The sequence below is a fragment of the Neopelma chrysocephalum genome, unplaced genomic scaffold (assembly GCF_003984885.1).
Source record: "Neopelma chrysocephalum unplaced genomic scaffold, ASM398488v2 Primary Assembly neopelma1_85, whole genome shotgun sequence".
Classification (NCBI taxonomy): Eukaryota; Metazoa; Chordata; class Aves; order Passeriformes; family Pipridae; genus Neopelma; species Neopelma chrysocephalum.
The window spans coordinates 3,381,037-3,403,084 of NW_020897747.1; the positions used below are offsets into that span (position 1 = coordinate 3,381,037).

General features: G+C 46.2%; 1 protein-coding gene across 2 annotated transcripts; it reads right to left on the reverse strand.

Moving 5' to 3' along the window:
• Positions 1–1,283: 1,283 nt before the first annotated feature.
• On the reverse strand, positions 1,284–19,457 carry VWA2 (von Willebrand factor A domain containing 2). 2 transcript variants are annotated; one of them, XM_027692180.1, is made up of 13 exons: positions 19,409–19,457; positions 18,714–18,788; positions 16,609–16,742; positions 15,030–15,139; positions 10,787–10,981; positions 10,288–10,418; positions 9,482–9,614; positions 8,773–8,828; positions 7,833–7,940; positions 6,411–6,992; positions 5,545–6,096; positions 2,300–2,422; positions 1,284–1,622 (listed from the first exon to the last, which is right to left on the reverse strand). In XM_027692180.1, exons 1-13 carry the CDS (start codon positions 19,455–19,457, stop codon positions 1,489–1,491), a joined length of 2,382 nt encoding a protein of 793 aa, XP_027547981.1. In that variant the 3' UTR covers positions 1,284–1,488. The 2 variants fall into 2 exon arrangements, with proteins under 2 accessions (XP_027547981.1, XP_027547982.1); XM_027692181.1 differs by lacking the exons at positions 15,030–15,139; positions 16,609–16,742; positions 18,714–18,788; positions 19,409–19,457 and adding an exon at positions 13,000–13,097.
• Positions 19,458–22,048: the final 2,591 nt, after the last annotated feature.

Sequence of the window (22,048 nt, forward strand, 5' to 3'; positions counted from 1 at the left end):
TCCTCCAGACCTGCTCCTGCTCTCCTGATGTGACAGACACCATGGGAAAGGCAGCAGGAACACAACACTGGGAGCTGTGGGCTCTGGCGGAGCAGTTATGTAGATATTACAGTTTCATGGGCAAACTGATCTCGAGGTACAGTGAGGCTGATGCTCCAAAGGATGCAGGCCTGTGGCCAAACTGTCTCTGGAGACATGTGAACCATCACAGCCCACCAGAGACCACTGCAGAGATCACTGCTGTGCTAGAAACAAGATCAGCTTAAAACCGTGATGGGAGGCAGGAATGGAATTCAGTTCATCTGTCCAGGTTCAAGCCAGGATAAGCAGACTTTTCCTCAGCCAGCTCCAAAACAAGAGCAAAGCAACATGGCAAAGCTCTGAGCCATGGAAACAGAACCAAAAAGAAGAGGTGAGGCTTGACCTGGGATAGGCAAAAAAGAATAAGAGAAAGTATGCACCAGCAAAGGAGAGAGCAAAGAGGTGGCCAGCAGAAGAAGGAAGGAAAGGGTGGGTGAGATCTTGGGGGAGAGGTCCAGGCCCTTCCCCCTCTGGCCTACTCCCAGCATGCTGCAAAGGCACTCAAGAGGCTGCCCTGGTCCAGTCCCTCCAGGTCAGCCTGTGGCTGTCATATACAAGTGCTGCTGGAAGGGGAGGAATGGCGTTAAACCTCACAGCAGATAGACCAAGATCCAAGACCAAAAGGATGGTACAAGTCACAGCTCCATCTAGAGCCTAAACAGACCAGACCTTTGTTGCAAATGGTTGGGGGATTGCCCTTACTTGGTGTGTTTGCAGCACAGGTAACTGGATTTGACCTGGGTCAAAACTAAAAGAAAAGCAGTCAACACACCTACTAAAAACCCAGCAACACACACTGAGTGCCAAAGCTCTGCTTTAGAGTTGCACCAATCATTAAACACTCTTTAAAACCTCTCCTTATCAAAAATATGCAGCTACAAAATGCCCATGAAGATAAACCATATTCAATCCCTCCAAATAAATTCAGAGAAGAAAGCAGCATGGACAACTTTTGAAACAGAATAGAGGCTTGTAATCAGTTCTCCTTCCTCTTCTTTGTCTTCCTGCATATAACAAGCCATTCACTCCAGCACCTGGCTGCAAGTGTGTAATCTGTGTTATACCCCTTCAGCAGGAGCTCCAGAATTGCTCGAACTTCTACATATTTTGAAACTAGCACAAAGATCTCTCAAGATCTGTTTAAAAAACCAATCCCATGGCCCTAGGACCTGGATGAGGAAATGTAAAATTCCAGAAATAAATACTTAAACACAAATATTTACTTCAATTATAAAAGAAAGAGAGAACTGGAAAGCCCAGTTTGTGCAATGCAGGAACTGGGAATGGCCTCAGCACAGTCCCTGTGCTGCAACAGCTCCATCACTGCCAAGGTGGCTTGCTGGATTGTGCCTGTGAGTGGCAGTAAGTGTTCCTGGAGGGAGAACTGGAGCACTCGGCACATCTGTGTCAGTGTCTCTGATCCAGGTGCCTTTTGGTGTGCCAGAAGGCTCTGGAGAAGTGCTGCAAACCTCTTGGACTCCACTGCACATGGGAATGCGGAGGAAGAACTGGAGATCTTGGAGAATCACCCCGGAGAACTCCTGTTGCAGAAGAGAAGCACAGATGTGGGATAAGGGCTTTAGGACCAAGGGATAGGGTCACGCTCAGTTCATGACAACCAAATAAGTATTCTCTTGGCCTTAGCTGACAGGTGTTAGAGGTCACAGGCTGAGATTCAGAACTGCTGGGCTCAGGTAAAAAGCAAAATATTTAATTGAGAACTTCTCTCTATGGGCACAGGGCCCCCTCTAGGGAGCCGGTGACTCCCAACCTCCTGGTCTTTGCTCCACTGCTGAAGAGAAGGAAGGCAATGGGGAGGCTTTTGCACCATGGAAAGCAGTGAAAGCAATAGGGAGGGGGTCATGCTCCAATAGAAATGGCTCCCTCCCATTAAAAGAGAGCCAGCTCTTTCTACCTGGGTAGTCTAGGAGAGATTGTTTCTTCTAGCAGGGCAGAGGGAAAAGAGGAACAGAACAGAGTGGAAGATTACCAAAATTTTTAGACCTTCTCAGGGTCCACTCACAGCCAACTCAGTGAATGTATAAAACAGGACACAGCTTCGTGAGAGAAGCCCTTGTTCCCCTCACTAGCCCAAACCTCTCCACTTTCTATATGATGGAGACAACATCAGCACCAAACAGCTCGAGGGAGAGGTGGTGGTGTGGGATCTGTTCAGAAGGGATGACATGTGCTGTGGTTGCTGTCTGCTGATCCTTACTGCTCTCACAGTGGGGTCCTTCCCAGCCGTGGCACTCGCAGCGGTAGCTCCCAGGCCCCAGGATGCACACGCCCTGGTTCATGCAGGGGTTGGGTTTGCACAGATTCACGGGGCTTTTTGCTTCTGCAACAAACACAAGCAGAAGAGCAGGCTCAGGCACATCTAGAGTATTAATAGCTAGGAACCACATCCATCAGGAGTGCTGATAAGCAACTCTATATCCCAGACATCAAAAAATGCCATCTAGGGCTAATGGGACTGGAAAAACACATTGACGTGGCAGAGGGTGCAAATTCACAACCCTGTCTCAACACAGAGGACTGTGTGTCAAGTGTCAAACTCCTCTGTGTTTAACCTACAGAACAGAACAGCTTTCCTAGATATCCTAATCTGGAAGAGAATATTCCTAATAAAGCTTAAAAGAGTGACATCATGTTAGGCTTCCTATTACAGAAAAGCAAAACGGAGCATCTTCAGAGCTATGCACTGAACACATGAGCACTTCCAAGCTCCCCACATCCAGACACTGAAAATGCAGAGCAAGACACATGCCCTGCTCCAAGAGGTTTACAATCCCAGATGGTACTGGAATTCAAACCCCACTTTGTCCCAGAGAGGACATAAGTTTCCACCAGAGAAGAACAAGGACAAGAAATCAGCTGGGAAGTAAGGCTGGCATGAATGGAAAACAACACAGGAAAAATTTCTGGGCTCCTTTTCTAGGAGGTTTGAGAGAAGCCTGCAACCACAGCCCAAGTTATTAGCCCTGTTGTTATGAAGTATGTGACAGCTTTCCCAACCCTCTTAACACAACAGAGCCCAGCTGTCAGCAGGGCTGGCAGTGTTTCATGCTGTCTTGCTGCCAATACATTAGATTAAGTAGCAGCATCCCAGAGGGATTTGCTTCCAGTCTGCTGGCAACACCACCGCCGTGTTGGTAGTGGTGTGAAATTCCTCTGCTGAACAACTGTGTGGTGTAGAGCTGCTAGCCTTGCCCTTTGCTCCATGGTAGGAAAAGCACAGAGGGAATAGGAAATGGGGAAGAAGGAAAGAATACAACTATTATTCCCCATCTGTCAGGGGGCTTTCTACAGCTTAACACACGTGATGCTTGTTCTCCCTGTACAGATGATGATGATACATGCACATCAAGCCTCAACCCACATCTAACACTGGCAAAATTGTAATTGAAATCCATTTTTTTTTGACAGTCCTGAGACATCTCAATCTTTAGGTCTGGTTTATTTTATGTGGAGCCAAGCTGGGTTCAAAAACATGTTTCTCACCATGGGACATCTCAGATGGGGTCCTACCAGCCAGTGTATCCCCAAGGGATACACTTTCACTTCCATTGGGCTGGCAGAGCCACTGGCAATGAAAGCTAGGTCTCTTGGACACACTACTTATCTTCCAGGCTCTGCTGTTCCCCAGAGAACTTTTCCATGCTGCTCTGCTTTACGTGTCATGTGTCCACCACATCCCTCCATGGCTGCTCCACAGCATAACCTCACAGCCCTTATCTGGGGCAATAATGCTATTCCACCAGGACACCTTTTCTCTGAACTCAAGCCTGCTGTTAACATAGTACTTGAGAAAACAAGCTTCTTGCACTTCAAGGATTATAGCCTTTGATGATCCCAAGAACTTTTATTTCCATTAATCAGGTTTGTATACATTTAATGCTAGGGATCTTTTCTCTTAGACCCTTGGTCCTTTTTTTCTGGACACTTTTCAGCTGAGCCTCAGAATAAATACCATATTCCAGGTATCCAGAGGCAGGGTCTGTTTCTCAAATACTCTTATCATGAGTCATAAATTTTTTAAAGTCCTTTCACAGACCATGGTTCTGTTATTGAGTCTTGGACTTGGGAGTAGAAGAATGAATGAAGGCCTTATCTTTACATCAGCCTTGGTCCCGGCCTATCTAGTACAAACAGTGATTACCTGCACATAAAATGAAAGCAGCAATTCAGTCTCAGAAAATGATGAGTTCTTACCCTGACTCATTGAACCTTGCTGTCTCTTCCCCTTCATCCACGGTGTTTCAGTTAATTTCATGGTACAGCACATTGTTTTTATAATAACACAGCTGAAAATACCACTGCAAAAGAAACCCTTTGAGAAGTTCCAGGTAGAAACCATCTGCACCCCAAACAGAGGGTGCTGTATTTCTTTCTAAGCCTGAAGGAGACACAGGTATTCCCAGAGATAAAAAGGACCTTTGATTGTGCTGAAGCTCAAAACACACTTCTTCTTCCTTTGGTCTTATGAATGTGTTAAGACATAACAAAAGCAAATAACTAGATGTTAAACTCGGGCTATTTTGAGTGAGAAACAAAGCATAGCGTTTTAACTAGAAACACTTTCACCACCATTAACATGTGAAAATGAAGGTCGCTGTCCTTTCTGAAAAGCTGATTTTCATCAAACACATGCACTCACACTCAGCATGCAAGTGTTTCAATCTCAGTATTAGAGCCTCGTCTTTTTCCCCAGCTGGGGACTGGCACTCAGGACTCGAAGTTTTGAAGAAAGCACACCTTTTTCTTTTTTCTTTCCCCCACAAACGTGAGTTTTTACATGAATATTTGAAAATTCTTCCCTCCCACTTTGAAGATAAGGATTTGGTGCTGCAAACAAAACTAATCACAAGCTGTCTGAAGGCCTAGTTTAGCAGTCCACAGGCTTCAAAATAGGCAGATCCCAATTTTAAGATTAAGTCCTGTGCAACACCTATAAACTCTTGAAAGCCTACACCATAACTTCAGTAGTGAGACACTAAGGAGGAAAGGAGTAATGAGGTTGCAGACTCACCACTTTGAAAACACCTGGTCACAAACCTGTTCAGAAAGACATTCAGGGACCAGCACAGAAACATGTGCCATTAAGCCCCCCCCAGCAACACTGCAGGTGGTACAGTAACTCACTCAGAAAATTCTACAGATTTAAAACATCATCAGAAAAAGAACAAACTTTTTTTCCTTTCAGGGAAAGCAGAACCTAGATCTAGCAGGGCTAGAAAGAGCCAGTCATACTGCGCCCAGTCTCACCCACTGGACTGAATCTTCGTTGCTTACCATTCCTATAGGACTGCTTTGGACAGTCACCAGATCTCTATGTCATAGTTTCCCCATCAACAAAATGCAAAAGATACTATCGAGCTTACTCAGTAAAGAATCAGAAAATCTACAATAACAGCAGCTGGTGGCACCAACATACAGAGTAAGGATTGGATGTCCTCTTACCTTCACAGATCCTTTCAATGATAAAGCCTTGGTAATACTGCAGGTCTTCGTAGGAGGAGATGTGGATCAGGTAGCTGGGAGACCCAGCAACTCTCAGTAGCGTGTCCCTCTGTGCATCCCCAACAACAACCATAAACACCAAGATGCCGTTGTGCCTCAGCTGCTGAGCTGGGGCAGCTGCATTCTCCAGTCCACCCCCGTTTGTGAGCAGCACCACCACCTTGTTGACACCAGGTCTCGCTCCCTTCTGCACGGTCATTACATCACCATAAATATGCAGCAAGGCACTGCCAGCAGAGGCTGAGTCCCCAAGGAAAGGCACCTGGTCGATGGCTTGCAGGACAGCAGAATTGCTTGTGTGGGTGGCCAAAGCAAACGCAGTGTGAACTTTGCTGCCATAGATCACAAGGGCAATTTGGGTGAGATCCCGGTTGATGGTGAAGTGCAAACAGCTGCTCCTGACAAAGTGCCTCAGACACAGAAAGTTCTCCGGGCCAACTCCAGATGAGGCATCCACAGCAAATGCCAAATCAAGAGACTGTGCCTGGCAGCCTGGGTAAAAGAGTGCAAATGTGGTATCTTTCAGAATATGCATAGACTCCTTTCTGACTAAAAAAAGCAGTGAGAGGAAATTGTGGGCAAAATTCAACACTGCACTGTGAAGTATGATCTATGTCTCTCTCACACCAGTAGGTAGAGATCCCTCACAAAAAATTACTCATGAAAGGTTAGTCCCTGGATCTGTGACTGACACAAACCAAACAAGGATAATTATCATTCTGTCTTTCCCTCCTCCCCAGTGGAGTTCAGAACACCTCTTCATGGTTTAGCAAACTCATCCCACAATGCCCACACCACAGTCTTACCTTCAGCATTGTCCACACTGCAGATTCTTCTCTGCAGCTCTGGGATCCTGTTGAATAGGTCCTGGGGGTCCGAGTAGACAATTGTCTGCTGTGGATTGCCAGTCACCTTGGTCAGCTCTGCTCTCACGAAGCTGCTGCCTACACCAATCAAGAAGAGATTTCGGTCCTTCACATACTGAGGGGCTTCTGCCACTGAATCCTGGGACTTCGAGTCAGTGAGCAGGACAACCACACGAGGGAGATCGTCCTGCACGTCTGCAAAGACCGGGGTGCTCCTAAAACCGTGCTCTGCAATGTACCGCAGGGCTCTGCCTGTCAGGGTTCTTCCTCCACTGAAATCCAAAGCATCAATGCTCTTCATGAGACTGAGTGTATCCTTGTGTTGGCCCAATTCAATGGGTATCCTGACATCATCATCATACTGGGCCACCCCCACACTCATTGGCGAGTCCTGGCCCATCACTGCCTGGAGGAACCTCTTGAGGAAAGCCTTGTAGCGCAGGAACCCTTCCAGTGTGACCCCCGCCGAGCTGTCCAGCAGGAAAAGGAGATCCACACCGCACTCCAGGCTCAGCTTTGCTGCTGGAAAGGGAGACAGCAATCAGTAATTTACAGGGCAACAAGACAAGCATGCCAGGCACCTCGGCTGGGGCCTGCTGGGAGCCCTGTGGTGTGGAGAAGGGACACTGTGTCCAGTAACCCAAACCCAGTCATGTTGTGAGCTGCAGGACAAACGTGCCAAGAGTGAGCTTTATTTTGGTTGGATGTCACATAAGCCTTTAGAGACAGGAAATACCTATAGGGGTCTGGGGGAATTCATGAACTTCTGGATGGCAAACTTCAAACCAGAAATCACAACTTCACTCTCTTAGTACAGCGGGCAAAACACTCTGAGTGTACACAGTCACACACTGAAGAAAGGAGAGAGTCCAAGCACCAAACCCTCACCTATAACACCCTGAGACACTTGGAAGTAGGAGTCTTGGTTCTGGGGAAAGTAAGTACAAGGCATTTTTTAATGAACAGGACCTTCTTGGGTTCCTCACACTGAACTCCCCAAACCAGGACTTCCTCCTGGGCTTGTGTGTGCAGGAAGGGGACCAATGCACATATCAATGTGTCTCTCCCAGTTTCTCTGTTATCCTGATCACATGGCACCTGCATTTACACCCAAAGGCAGCCACACCAGAGTGAGACTGTCAGTATTGATGCTCTCCATATTCACGTGGTTTCTGAACAGCAGGACCCAGTCACTGGGCCTGACACAGTCGTAATTCGTACGGGAATAAACTAAGCCAGTCTTCTGGAGAAAAGCCCAAAGACTGCAGCCCAATCCCAGTCATCCCCATGGCAGTGCAAAGGGCACCACAAAGGCCCACCACAGCTGAGAAGGAAGGAGGCAGAGCACAAGTTCACACCTACCACAGTGGAAGTCTCCTCCGTACCCCACCAGGCAGAGGCAGTGGTATCTGTCCAGTCCCTCTGGGACACATGTGCCACCATTCTGGCACGGTTGGGAGTCACAAGGGTCTAAACAGGACCAGGGGAGAGAAAGACAAGGACTCAACAGAGAGCCTGCCCCTTCCCATCCTCTGCCAGTGTGAGCATCACCGTTAATGGAAAAGGGGTCACAGCTCTGCCCCTCTTGCTGGAGAGTCTGAACTAACACAGGGACATGTGTACCCTCACCTCAATGGCAATTTCATTTTGGGATGGCTCTCCAGCAGGCAAGGACAAGAAAGCAAACCAGACTGACCTCACTTTGTTTGCTTTGGAACAACATCACTGAAGCTCCATACATACAAATATAGAATTACTAAAGGTCCTGCTGCTCTGCCAGATTTACAACAGCAGTGAATGAGTCAGTCTGGTCTGCTGCTTGAACAGTGTTGTACTGACAAAGAAAATAAAGCTGCTGCCACCTGAATTTGCAAATAGAAGTGAAGGACCACAGCTATTGCAACAGTCACAACAAATAAGGCTGGCAATCAGCATGGCTCGGGTTCCCTGCTAAACTGATGCTGTTCACAGTAGCAGGTCGATGGCTGGAGGCATCACTGCATCCTGCCCTTAGCTGGAGAGCAGTGGCACCCTGCAAGCACAAACCTCTTCCACAGGCACCTGAGTAGATGAGGATTCACAGGCTTCTCAAGTAGAAGAAGAAATGACCAGAAGACATTTTAATCCAGAAGAACTCTGGTCATAGATATTCATGAGACAAAAAAACTGGATGAACTATCAACTGCTTGCTAAGGATCACAATCTCTCACTCAGAACAAAATTTTTAGAATTGAAAGCAAAGCCCCATCTTTTTATTCTTTCCTGCTTCGTAAATAAAAATTTTAGAAAAGCCAAGTCCCACCTGGACATACAGTCCGGAAGCATCTGGATGGGTATTTTACCAAGACTCTCTTCCATCTGAAACAGGAAGAATAAGACCTATCAAGAATTGAAAGATTAACAAGGCGTCTTCAAGGTTGACCTTACTGTGTTTTCAATGGAACAAATTTTCCTTTGAAAACACAATTTTTCAAAACAAGTATTTCAAAAGAAAACATCCATTCTAAGTAGTGTTTTCTGACAGTGACTGGAACTTCCCCATAGGAAAGTCCTTCCTAAGCTACCCCAGGGTAGTCAAGCAAAGAAAAAGGGTCTTCTCTGAAAGGAAGAAAGCCTGAGTGGACAAAAACAGAACCAGCACCAGCACCAGCACAGGGAGCTGGACCTAGAAACCCTCTGCAGCACAGTCTACAGAGATGTAAACAGAAATTTACAGAGATGTAAACTTCAAAAGATCTTGGTTCAACAGATCAGAAACTAATCCAAATTCCATTTATAATATATATGGTGATCTTGGGCTAATTTTCTTCTGCTTGTCTCAGTTCCTCCTCTTACCCTTTGCTTCTCAGATCAGCCAATGGTCAGAGCAGAGCCTATTCCTACGACTAGAGACCATGTTTGCATCAGTCTTCATCCCAGTATAGAGTTAAGGTCAGACAAAAGCCTCATTACTGTATCTCTCATGTTCTCTCAGCCCCACTCACTTGCAGATGTGTGGGTGTCCAGCTCACCTGATGAAGGGGCACAGTGAAGTCTGCACTGCATTGGGCTGCTTTGAGCCTTTCCAACACACATAGTTCCCAGCCAGCTCTTTCACAGTCTCCAGGGTCCTGCGTTCACAAGGGTGGGATTCAACTTTACAGCCTGTGGCAAAGAAAAATGCAAACTAGCATCAATTGCCTGAAAAGAGAACCAATTTCAACTACTTGCCAGCAGCAGACCAAGTAGTGCTTCCAAGAGCCTCCATGAGACCCCAGAAGGGAAATTTTCTGTCGACAAGCTCACCAGCCTACTCCACTTTCTGGGGAGCTCACTATTCAGCCTCCTTTGCTTTGCTATAAACCTCACACTGCTGAGTTCAGGATTCAATTACAGCTTTTCAGCCCTCTTGCTGCCTTTATCATTCATGTATTTGATTTTCTTCTACCTCTAGACCACTCTAGTTTTATCTTTTTACTATCTTCAGCAAGCCCCTTGGTGCTTCCCCTTAACACACAGTCAAGTAGCCAAGTCCATTAGAAAATGTCACACAACTGTGTTTATCCCTCTATCCCCCATGACATACACAAGGGCTGATATGCTCATTTTCAAAGGTGAGCTGAGAAACAGAAAGATTTAAGATCCTGCAACTTAGAAGTATTTGAAGAGGTAGCTGGCAAGCACACCATCCAGTCTGGGCACCAGAAGCAGGTTCCCTTGAAGTGCAACACCTGCTAATTCCCCTGTACGCTTCCTGATCCTGCCTCATCTTCCTCACTCAGTGACATGGTCCAAGCTCAAAGCATAGGCACGAAGGCAGAGCCAGGAGAGGGGTTACCTGGAGCAGTGGTACTGCAGACAGAGCCAGTCAGGGCACTGTACAGGCCGTTGGCAGCATCATCAGCATCTCCAGCAAAGAGCAGGTGCTGCTCGGGGGGCTCGCTGGCCAGCACATGCAGCTCCTCCCACCTGCCAGGCAAGGGAGGGTTCAACTGCTTAGTCTTCCCCCAAAGAATTGTGTATCAAAGGCCAACCCTTGTGCAACAGATAGAGAGCTGACACAAAACCATGACACTTGTCTAACGGTTTTCCAGGTCCTCCTGTGTTTAGTCTCAGGCAGTAGCACAGCTCTCCTGAGTGGAAAAGCTTCCCTCACTAACTCTGGTCCTCCTTCTACATCAGCCGCTAAAGCAGTGTTTCCTCCATGCATGTGTTAATCTGCAAATTCCCCCTTTCTTTTCCCAAAACTCATATCTAGCCCAAGACCACCCCTCACTCACTAGGACCTGCCATTTGCCTAGCTAGGACTCCATTTCCCACTCTGGAATGTTTCCTACCTTGGAAACTTGATTCCCACCGCAAAAACTGTGATGTGTCTCTCCTTCACCTGCACTGCAGGCATCACAGTGCTGCCCTGGGACTTCCCATCTGAAATGATGATCAGGACTCGAGGGACACTTGAGTTTCTGCCACCAGGGAATCCCTTGCGGAGAATGTACTTCAGAGCCCGACCTGTCTCTGTGCTCCCACCTCTAGAAAGCAAGGAGATAAAAATCAGAAAAGCAGAAATCGAAGCTCTTCTGCTACTGAGTTTACAATTTGGTTTTCAAATTTCCCCCATCTAGCAATGGGAAATGTAGCATATTTCTGCTTGTTGCCACACAACACATCCACAGAGATGGAGGGGCGTTCAAGCTGACCTCTGAAGGGATGAAAACTGTCATCTTGGACCAAAGACAACAGAGGCAGATTTTAGCACTGATCCCAGGTTCTTCTCCACAAAACCGTCTAATCCCTCTTGCCTGGCCCCACAAAAGCTGTTTCTGGTGGTGCAAGGAACCACGTACCTTCATATTTTGGCATATTTTGGCAATTTCCATATTCCCTGGAGAAGGGAATGTTCCTGAGGTATAAGCTGATTAGTTCAATGTTCAGCAATCCTCTCAGTAGCAAAGTACTAAATCCACAGCAGGACTACAGTGCCAAAGGGGGCACATTCCAGCAGTGACATAAATCAGCAGGTAAAATGGGTTGCTGCTAAGCACTAGGAAAGGGCAGACATCAAGCCTTGCAGCTGTGCAATAACTCCCAAAGAAAAGCAACCTTGAATGCAGTATAAGTAGAAAATAAGCTACAGCTTGCCAGAGGACAGCTTCAGTCAAAGATGCTTTAGAAATCCTGAAACTCATTTCTTCTGATATTATTAAAAAATAAGATTTGCTGACTCCTGGATGCCTCCTTAACCTGAGAGTCTGATTGTCCTGCTGAGCGTGTAGATACTGCAGTGTCTGTCTGGGAGGTAGTGCTGCACTTCAGCACAAGGCCTGGGGAGGGACAGGAGAGGTCCCTCTGGTAGCAGAGTGCACCCAAGAGAAGGGATGCTGACTGCAGGCAGGCAGGGCTATGGCCAGTGTCTGCACAGCAAGATGCATGGTGATGGCATACTGGACATGAACTGGGAAGGAGCTCCTCATTGCAGAGAGTGCTAAAAATAAAGGAGAAGGGAATAAAAAAGGGGAGTGCTATACATACACAGAGATCTAGGAGGGGAAGGACAGGATATGGTTATTTTCATGGGCTGCACATTTACTCTATCTGTTAATTCTTATTAGTGAGCTCCATGGGCAGGGACTGTCCTCCTCTGCTTTTAGGATTTAACTGGACTCTGTGTTCTATGTCCCATGAAATGTCATCAGAATTATATATAAAACTATGATCTCTGTCAGGTTGAGGCAGGAATGATTACATTTTGAGCCAAACACTGAAGTTTAAGTAAAAGCCACGAGTAACATGATAGAGACCTTGGACAGGAGGTAGGAGATGGTCTCGCCTCTGTCTTGCAGGGTGAGGTTTGGTGGGCCGTGCAGCTGGATCCCAAGGTGACTGAGAGAAATCATTCCCAGATGCCCCAACTCCGTCCCTACCTCCCACACTCAGAGCTTCAGACTGCTCAGGCACCCCAGGCCCTGCTGCGGCCACCTGACACAACTAACTCAAGCCTCACATCAACCACCCATGTTCCCCACCCAGCCAACACCAAAGGCCTTGCTACAACACAACACACTGGGTAAAGGCTTTTCATCCCCTGGAAAAACCGAGGGCAACCTCCACTGCAAGTTCTTCAGCTTCTGTGGCCAGCTTCAATCCCTGCCTACAAGGCATCATCTTTTTGTTGTTGGAGGGCTAAATTTCTGCTTATTTCAAAGGGGTAAGTCCTGCATGGACATGAGTCTCCCTCTTCCTTTCTTGCTAGTTCCCCATCTGTATAATGCAAGAGGTCTGTAATGTGCAATCCTCAACTGGATATTTGATTCCAGCTCACTGGGAATATGGCACAGATCTGGTGATAATACAGCCATTAGATCAAAAGAGACATTTCCAGTTGCCCTCTAATTCTGTCCAAGGAGCTGTGCTATAAATCACTTTCTGTGATTGCCCTTTAGGGCTGCTTTTACTGCCATCCAGAGAGAGCCAGGGAAACCAAATCAGAAGTGTCTCTCCTTCCTTGGAGGATTCGTGTTCTCCTACATCAGTGCTGACACAAACACACCTCATTTGCTTTCTGAACATCCATCCTTTGCTTCAGCATCTGATTCCTGATTTGCTTGTCCTACAAAAGCATTTCATCATGCCCAAGTTCATTATTTTTCCATCTATCCTCTGATTTTCATAGAAACCTTTTTCATTCAGTACCTGCCAGGCCTTTTTGCTTTGAGTTTCTTCCTTTAGGTACTTCCTTCTCTACACTCCATCATGTCAAAGCATACTCGGTGACCATGTGTTCATAGCATGTTCAAATCTGCCTTTTTCTGACCAGATATCTGTATCTATCAGACATTTCAGTGAGAAGCGACATGCATGAGGGAAGACACATTGTGTGTAGTCAGTGTAATGACTAAATCTTGACTAACTCAGTACACTGTGCCCATATGAGCCCCAAGGATTAGAAAAAGTCAATAAAGAGTCTCTGCACCAAAACACATTAAATTCAATTTCTTATCAGTTTGCCTTTGGAGGTATGCTGGGTTTTGACACAGTGGAAGTATGCTTGAGGCTTTAGTCCAACAAGGATTTTCTGAATCCAAAAGAGGTCCAGACTTTTCCCGATGCCTTTCTTTAGGAACAGCACTAAGAAGGTTTCTCTCCTGTAACAAGCTGCTGACTTACATGAAAGAAATTCATATAAAATTTAGCTTCTGAGATTACCACTGAATATGGCTGAAACTGGCCAATGAATTCCAAAGCTCTTTGGACAGCATTCACAGAGAGAGACCAACAGTCTTGGAATAAATCACAAAAGCTTCACTTCAGTCCAGCGCTGTCTCCTTCCAAGTGCTGTCAGCTCTGTGCCTGGAGCACAGGGCTGAAGTCAGGAAATGCCTCACTGGCCAAAAGGCTCATCAGAAGCACATCAAGGAGCCTCTCAACCAAGATGACAAACACCCTTTTTTTTTTTTTTTCAGAAGCCAACTGGAATCCATCCATAACTATTTTATCTACTTCAAAATGTCAGCTTTTCATTTAAACTGGATGAAACAGCCAAGCACAAGGTCATTATTTCTGTTTGATCTGTCAGCATCCATCTGTTGTCATGAAGGAATTTCAGTGCCAGACACCAAACACTGCTTCACTTTCTCTGCTCCCACATTCAAGCAACAGCCAGAGAGGAGGATGTATCTTGTTTTCTGGAAAGTTTTTCCTGTAACAGTACACGAGTGGTTTTCTCGATTGGCTAAACTTATCAAAAGAAATACAGCAAAACCAGCCAATTGATCTTGCTTGAAAAATGCAAAAGTGATCAATTCACTTGCAATATGGACATCATTCTGAGAGCAGAAGACATCCATGAGAAATGCTGATATAACCTTTAATCCTAAAGCAGATCAGCTAAAAGAATAGACATCCACAGGCCATAACCAGTACCTAGTCTATCACCAAAACAAATTTTATTTTGGGGTGATTGTCAGATCCTTTGTAGATCCAAATGTATTTCTCTGAGATTAAAAGTTTGGATTTTAAGAGGCTCTAAGGACAGTGCTTCTTTGAACTTCTGGCTCCATTTCCTGAGGTCATGGGAAGACATCCAAGTCTTAACATTCAGAAAGAAAAAAGGTTTCCATCTGAAAACCTGATCCTCTTGAATTCAGCAAGCACTCATGCACAGATATCTACAGACCAGCAATTTGTCACCAGCTCTCAGGACAAAGGAAATTGTAACTACCAAAAAATGAAGCAGCACATTGTCCTGCCTTTGCTCAGCCATGAGGGAACAGCATGCCTGCTTTTCCATGGAGGGTGTGACCCACTGCCTGGCACAAATGGCCAGAAAAATGTGGAATTTACCATGTTATAGTAGGACTCCGAAAACTTTCTCCCCTATCAACTTTCCCTGCCAAAGACAGACCAGGTTGCATGTTTCTAGCAGGTTGTGGATTATGGACCACAGTGTTCATTCACCTCCCTCCCAGGGGGCACCACATTGTGTTCGGACAGCAAAACAGATGTCTGAATCTCACAGAACTCTCAATCCAGAGATTATTCATACCCCAGAAAAAGGGAAGAGCTGTAAAATAAGCTGACCTGAACAGAGTCCTCTTGATTCTCTCTTTCACTTCTTGTTTGGTTAGGTAAGAATCCAGTGGGAATTCAAGGTGGGGAGTTGAGCTAAACTGTATCATTCCCACACGGACCTAAAAGAAAAGGTTAAAGATTATGAAAGGTGTCTGTGCAAGTTTACTCTTTTGATCAATTTACAAATTTGGGAAGACTAAATTGTATAGAGGCAAACTCTGCTTTCCCTGTTGAATCACTGGCACTCTAAATGAGCTCAAAATAGAGCAGAAACCCCAGCGTTATCTATACAGACTATAAACAAGGCAAGAAAGTTCATCTACAAGCAACAGGAGCCTTTGCTGCAGTTACAGGCAGCTTAGGATTTATATTTAGATCCTAGTAGCCTCAGGGACAGTAAGTTTATAAATAACAGCTTCTATACCAACCCATTTAGACACTGTGCAGGAAATCTTTCCATTACTAGGAGCAGCTCCCTCTGGCACTGAGCACAGTAGGCACCACAAACCAATAATTTTTCTACTACTTCCTCTAAAACCATTTTCTATAGTTGAAAATGCAAATGGACTAAATTGTCTGTATTGGGCAGTAGATCCAGAATATTTCACTGAAGTCTGACAAGAAGTTTTATGGAATGTGACAACTTTGAAGTCGAAAAGGCTACTGATTTTCAGTCCAGTCTATGTGAGGGTTAAGTGAAAGACTAGGGGAAGGATGGTATTTAAAAAACAAGACAAAACACAACACAACACTAAATCTGCAAACAGTAAATGTTTACATTCTTTTGCCTAAGTCTACACCGCAACTGGTCCCTAGATGCAAGTCTTTTAGTCAATTCAGTGTGCACCACAAGAAGTAAATGCCCCTTTTAACCTGAGCCCCCCCAGCATCTCTCAAAGCCTCTCAGATGCACTGTGCTTCCTTTCCATCACTGTTCAGGCTGCAGAAAGCTTCCTGTGCTGTGTGGCTATAAGCTGAGATGTGAAGGGTGAAAGATTTTTTAGGTGAAAAAATGATGGAAGGGAATGGTGACTTCAGCTTCCAAAGCTGAAAGCCCCTCTGCAACAGGGGCAGAGCAGCAGCTTTCAATCTTAGGACCTGGAGCAGCAGTGGTATTTGATTTGGAGGAGGTTTTTTGGGTACAAGTCTAAGCATCCCAGCTGTGGGAACCAGGAGCAAACACAAGACCTGCCCCTGTTGCCTTGTTCCCAGACCTCTCTGGAGAATCAGACATGGATCAGGAGCCCTCAAAGCCACAGGTTGTCCAGCATCAGGTTCCTCTTTCTGCTACACAGAGACCTTGTGTCTCTGACACAACCTTCCCAAAGACCTGACATTTATTTGGAAAGGTACTGGCAGGAAATCAAGTACAACAACCACCCCAGCCCACCCCAAGGCCCTCAACCAGGGTAGTGTTGTGGGACTGATGCACATCAGGAACCACAGCCTGTCTGGCTTTTGGATAAATACTCTGACCTCAGGGCAGCTGGTAGGTTGGATTTTGCAATTTCACTCAGCACGTTACCACTGGCCTTTCCACACATTGCCAACCTGCTTGAAACTTAGATGAGACATTCCTGACACTCACTCTGTCTGGATGGATGTCCAAGGCATCACAGAGCTTGCCTGCAAAGTGCTTGGACCTTTCAAAGCTTCCTTTGCCAATGCTGTAGGAGCCATCCAAGAGGAAAAGGACATCTAACGAAGCAGAGCAGTGCATCACTGGGAGAAAACAATATATACACCATGAAACTGCACTTTGTTAGTCCCACTCTCTGAAAGTAGACAGACAAGAGGTGAAAATCCAGACAGACAAATGGATTCGCAGACAGGGGGCAGCCCAGTGCTGATGTCCCACAGCCCACAGGCGCTCATGCTCTGGCCTGCAGCAGCTCCAGCTCAGCTCTCACAGTGTGCCAGGCTTTCACCTTGGAGTCCAGGTCCCCAGCCTGGTTTCCTGGCTCAGTGAAAGCACCGGAGCAGCCGATGCAGTGCAGCACCACCAACCGCAGGGAGAGCTGCTCTCGCTGTGAGGACTTGCAGGGGTGAGCAGCAGGGAGAGGCAGCCACGCTGGTGGGACCTGCAGGCTCTCCCAGCCCAGGGCACAGATGGGAACACAGGAGGCATTTGCAAAGTGCACAGAGTCCCACGGAGACCAAAGTGTTTCATCTGCAGTACATCTTTCAAAACATGCTCTTATTTTTCTAAACATGAACTCTCTGAACAGCTCCCAGACACTGACAGAAACACTTTTCACAAATATCTGCCTTTTATCTTGTCTTCAGAGATGTGTCCTTGTATCACTCCTACCTGCATCAACACAACTGCTCCCAAGTACAAGTTTCTGAGGTGCTTATGCTTTTGATAATTTCACTGACATAAATAAATAAATGGCAGTTTGCAGACGCTGAAGAGTCATTTTCAAAACATTTAAACGGAAATTTTAAAGTCGCCTCTGCAGCACTTACCAGAACCAACTTCAAGGGAAACTGAATCCAGAAGCTCAATACAGAGAGCAAGCACACCAAACCTTTGAGCCATTTTGGCCAGTGACATTACTCTATCCCCATTATTATAATCTTTCTATTATCACCGCTATTTCCAAATCATTTCTGCTAGCCAAAACCTGAATTTATAATTATGGTTTTCTCATACCAGATTATAGGGATTGAAAGTTGTAAAGCATTCCCTTCTGGGTCACTGGTTCTTCTAACAGAGCACCCAGCCTTGCCCTGGAGCACTGTGTTGAGGACAAGCTGGAGCACAGCCCCCCTTCCAGCACTATCCCGGCCTGTCAGCCTTATCCTCCAAGCCAGGCTGAATGTGGAGATGCAAGAACCCTGTTTGTTTTCCCTGCCCCCAGCTGCCTGCCTAAGCATGCAGAGAGAGAAATCTGCTGTGCCCCCACTCCGGACTGGGCTCAGCATGGAGAAATGCTCCTCAGGTTGCTCTGGAGTCGAGCAGTACGAGGAGGGGGCTCCAGCTGCAGCCATGCAGTTTTCTTCCTGGGACTTGTAAGTAGGATGTCTGCAGCCCATCCAAGGACTTGTGGTGATGTGCAGCAGTGAGGAACACCCAAACACAGCACCTCAAGGTGGGATATCTGAGCTGAACACATGGTGCTGTAGGATGGGGCTGGAGGGCATTCCCAGCATAGGAAAAAATGTAATTTATCACTTGACAGCCAATAGAGAATAATGGTTAGCAGGAGAACATACAATACAGTTTATCAGTGACTGAAAGTACATCCAGGGAGCTGCAGGTGAACATGGTTTGCCAGCCAGCCAGAGCTCTGTCACCCCTACTCACAGCATCGTGACTGTGGCTGGCTTTACAGCCTGAAAAAACTACCCACGTGGGATGTCTGATCTGTAATTAAACGCAGCTCTCTAAATCAGGATTGCTTGAAGTCAGTTCTGAAGGAACTGACAGAAACACCAGCCAGCTGGCAAATAGCCAATTAGGGAAAAACAGAGTAGGTTGCATCCCAGAAGAGCCAACACCAATGAGGAAGAAAGCCATGCTAGGGCAGAAGCAGTCACTGTGCTGTGCTTGCCAGATCATTGCTGGGGACTTTATGGACTGAATGGGTACAATAAATGAAAAAAAAAAAAAAAAACCAAAACAACCAAAAAAACAAAGGAAGGAGAAAAACAGAAATAGAAAGGACTTGCTTTATAAAGCAAACTTACACTTGACAGCAGCTGAGATCTTGCTGACCATCTCCTGGTCAACATGGATTTCTAGTACACTCAACACCAGCAAAACTGTGGGATTAAACAGATAATCACCCATAAATGCTACAAACTGCCTTACAAATAAAAAAACAAACCCAAAAACCCCCACACCTGCTTTAATCTATAACAGCAAAAATTCTGGTTTGCTGTATACATTTCACATTTGCAAAAAAAATAATTTGGTGACACAGCAGCTTACCTATGACAGGAAATTCCTTCTAGCAGGGACAGAGAAAGGATGAAAAATGCCAAGGACATAACTCCAGCACACAGGACAGTGCCTATGCTCACTGCACGTGGGGACAGTGTGACAATGAGAGCTAGACCAAGCTTAGGCTTCTGAGATTTCAGTCATAAGCACTGGAGAAATTTATGCACTTTTACTATGATAACAACATCAGCTTTTCCCATATCAATTAGACACTCCACCTACAGATCAGTCACATATGTTCAAATTCTCAGAAAAGCTGTTTCTCCAGGTATAATTTTTTCTCTCCTTCTGTGTGAAACTATGTTTCAGAAGTTTAGGAATAAATTTCTGGGAGAGGCACTGACTTGGTTTTCATTCCTCAGAACGAAGAACCCTGGCCAGAGGTGGGGAAGCACCTGAGACAAAAACCACTAATGCAAAATGATGAATTTAAATGTACCTTGGGAAAGCAGGAAAATGCAGATGGATGGAAGCGACAAGAGGCTCATGGTGACAAATCTGGGAGGGGGAAAAAAAAAAGAGAGCAATAAGAGTCCAGTTCCTAAAGCCAGTTTCTTTACCTGCAGCTGATCATCTCCTTGCTGGGTGTCTCAGGTGATGGGCTCAGAAACACTTTGTTTGAGGGGCAAAAGTAACTCCTGCCCCAGAGAGAAGGGTGGGAAACAAAAGGACAAAACATGAAAATGAGGGAAGGATAGAAAAGAAAATCTCCCTACATACTCACCTCTTATCCCATCACAAGCAGGGAGAGCAGGCTTTGGCAGGGGAGGGAGGGACTGCCTAGCCTAGCCCGCCCTCCTCTCCTCCCCTCCATGCCCACCCAGACCTCTTCTCTCCTTACTCCATGTCCCTCCCTCTTCACTGCACCTCCCTCTCAAAGCTGATTCTCACCAGGGCCTCTGTGTCCCTCAGGAAGCCGGTGGAGAGCTGAACACATCCACTCTGGGGGTTTACTGAGCACAGGGCAGAGCCGTGTCCCCCGACACAGCAGGGACCTATCCCGTGGATTCTGCCTCAGCCAGCACTGCTGCATGTCCTCGTCACGGGTCTTCAACAACATTCACCCACAGGCTCTTTCATGCCTTACATTTTCCAAAGACTGGCTTTCTGGGGAGATGCTTTTATGTATAACTGTCCAGCCAAGTAAACTTTCTGCTCATTTTTCCTTGGAAGTCATCAAGGCTGCCATCACATCGTAAGAGGACTTCAGTGACACTTTCAAGCACGCCCAGATTTAGACCAAGTGTGTCTGGCAGAGTCCTTGGCTTTCTATTTCAACATGTATATTTATTTTTTCTCCAGACTAAAAGCCCTCACTAGAACACCCTTGACCAGATTCCCAATGCATCTCTGCCTCTGTCATTGCAAAAGCATATTTTCTTCATGTAGTTAAAGACAAATAAGAGCATATTTTATTACCAGCTCTATTAACCAATTAGCCCTGTGAGGCCATCCATCTATGAGAAGGTCACTCTAAACAAACCTACGTCCTGAGGACCTCACTGCCATTGTCCAAGCTTGCTTGGCCCCGGCAGATGAACCTTAGGATTAAAGGGTGGGCTCAGTTCAGTGCATGCTGTGTCTCACCTAAAAAATCCATTGCGCAGGCTGGAAAGGTAAAAGACCTTTCCCAAAAATCTTCGTTCGCGAAGACTGGCCATTATTATTATTATTATTAACCAATTGTTTTTCCAAGAAAACAGAGGGGGATTTTTCTCAGGAAAGACTTGTCTGCAGCAAACGCTATATTTAATAAGCATGGGAAAAACTGAGGCATGTTGGGGAAATCACCGAAATAGGCCCATTCCCATCACTCCAGGTGCCAATTCTTTGAAAGCGTAATCTGGCAAACCTTACGAGTCAGGGCAGTGGGGGTCAACAAATAGTCTCTTGGGTGTCCCATGGGGTCTCCACACTGCCTGTCCCGGTCCAACCTTCCACCACCGCCCTCAAACACATCTGTCTATACTAGCTTGCACAGAAAGGAACATATTCAGTCAGAGGAAGGAGCTGAGCGATGGATCCTTTTTCTGTCTTGCTGTTTTATCGTGGACTTAATGTTCCTCAGTTTCTTCAATTTTTGAGATTGGATGCCAGCACCCCCTGTGCTTCTACAGATGGGAAGACCTTATCAAGAGACAGGTGTACTCTGAGGGATACGTAAAACTTTAAACCCCAGGACACAAACTGAGCTTTAAGCATCAGAAACTTCTCTTCTGGCCCAGCTCCTCAGGAGAGTGGGAGAGACACCTGAAGTGATAGGCTTGTCTTATAGTAGAACATCAGTTTCTGATCCTTCCCTCTGCCAGGGGAACCCGTAGCACCCATCTCAGACACACCAGTCAGAGCAAGGGCTCATTAAGCCTATGCAGCTGCCTGCACCTCACACCCCTCTCATCAGACAAGGCAAGATAAATGCAGCAGGCCATGATCAGTTACCTGCCCAGGTCCACAATGAAGAAGGGATTAAGTGTCACCAAGGATTATTACCATAGTAATACTCTGTGTCTTGCAGTACCAGGTGCTTTACAAGCATCACCCTTCATCGCATCCTCTCGCACCCCCACCAGACTGCCACCAAACTAACAGATCCCAAGCTTGGTTAAGTAAAGGGAGGTCAACACAAAACATGTGTTCACCAAGGGAGCCCTTGTGTCCCTCAGAAGCTCCAAGCCCTGGCACATGCCACAGAGGGAAGGTCATACTTTTGCCATGCCCCAAGGACATTCTTTCTAGGAGCTATTTCCAGAGCCCACATCACCCAACGGAGGACAAGCCTCTGCTTGCAACCAGATGTGACAGGTGTGCGTGTGAGGGGGATTTCAGGTTCTTTTCATACAAAACATTGACAGGTCAAGATGTTTCTACAACTTGGTCTTATCTTGGATTTAAATCAACTAATCTGTACGATGAATTCTTTGCTTTCAGTCCAGGTAGACTCTCAGCAGCAGGAATTGACAGAAATCATCACCTGCTGCACATCAGCATTAGCCCAGGATTAGCAGCAGCAACTTTAGACAGCAGCTTTGCTGGGGGATGGGGTGGTGAGTGAAGGTCCTTCTCAGTTTATCTTCGTGGC

Excerpts from the sequence above, each read along its gene's own strand:
- VWA2 (XM_027692180.1), bottom strand. The coding sequence starts at position 19,457 with ATGAGCCTCTTGTCGCTTCCATCCATCTGCATTTTCCTGCTTTCCCAA. Across the intron at positions 16,743-18,713 it reads GATCTCAGCTGCTGTCAAGT|TGATGCACTGCTCTGCTTCG; the intron begins GTAAGTTTGCTT and ends GTTTTCTCCCAG. Across the intron at positions 2,423-5,544 it reads CATTGAAAGGATCTGTGAAG|AAGCAAAAAGCCCCGTGAAT; the intron begins GTAAGAGGACAT and ends TGTTTGTTGCAG.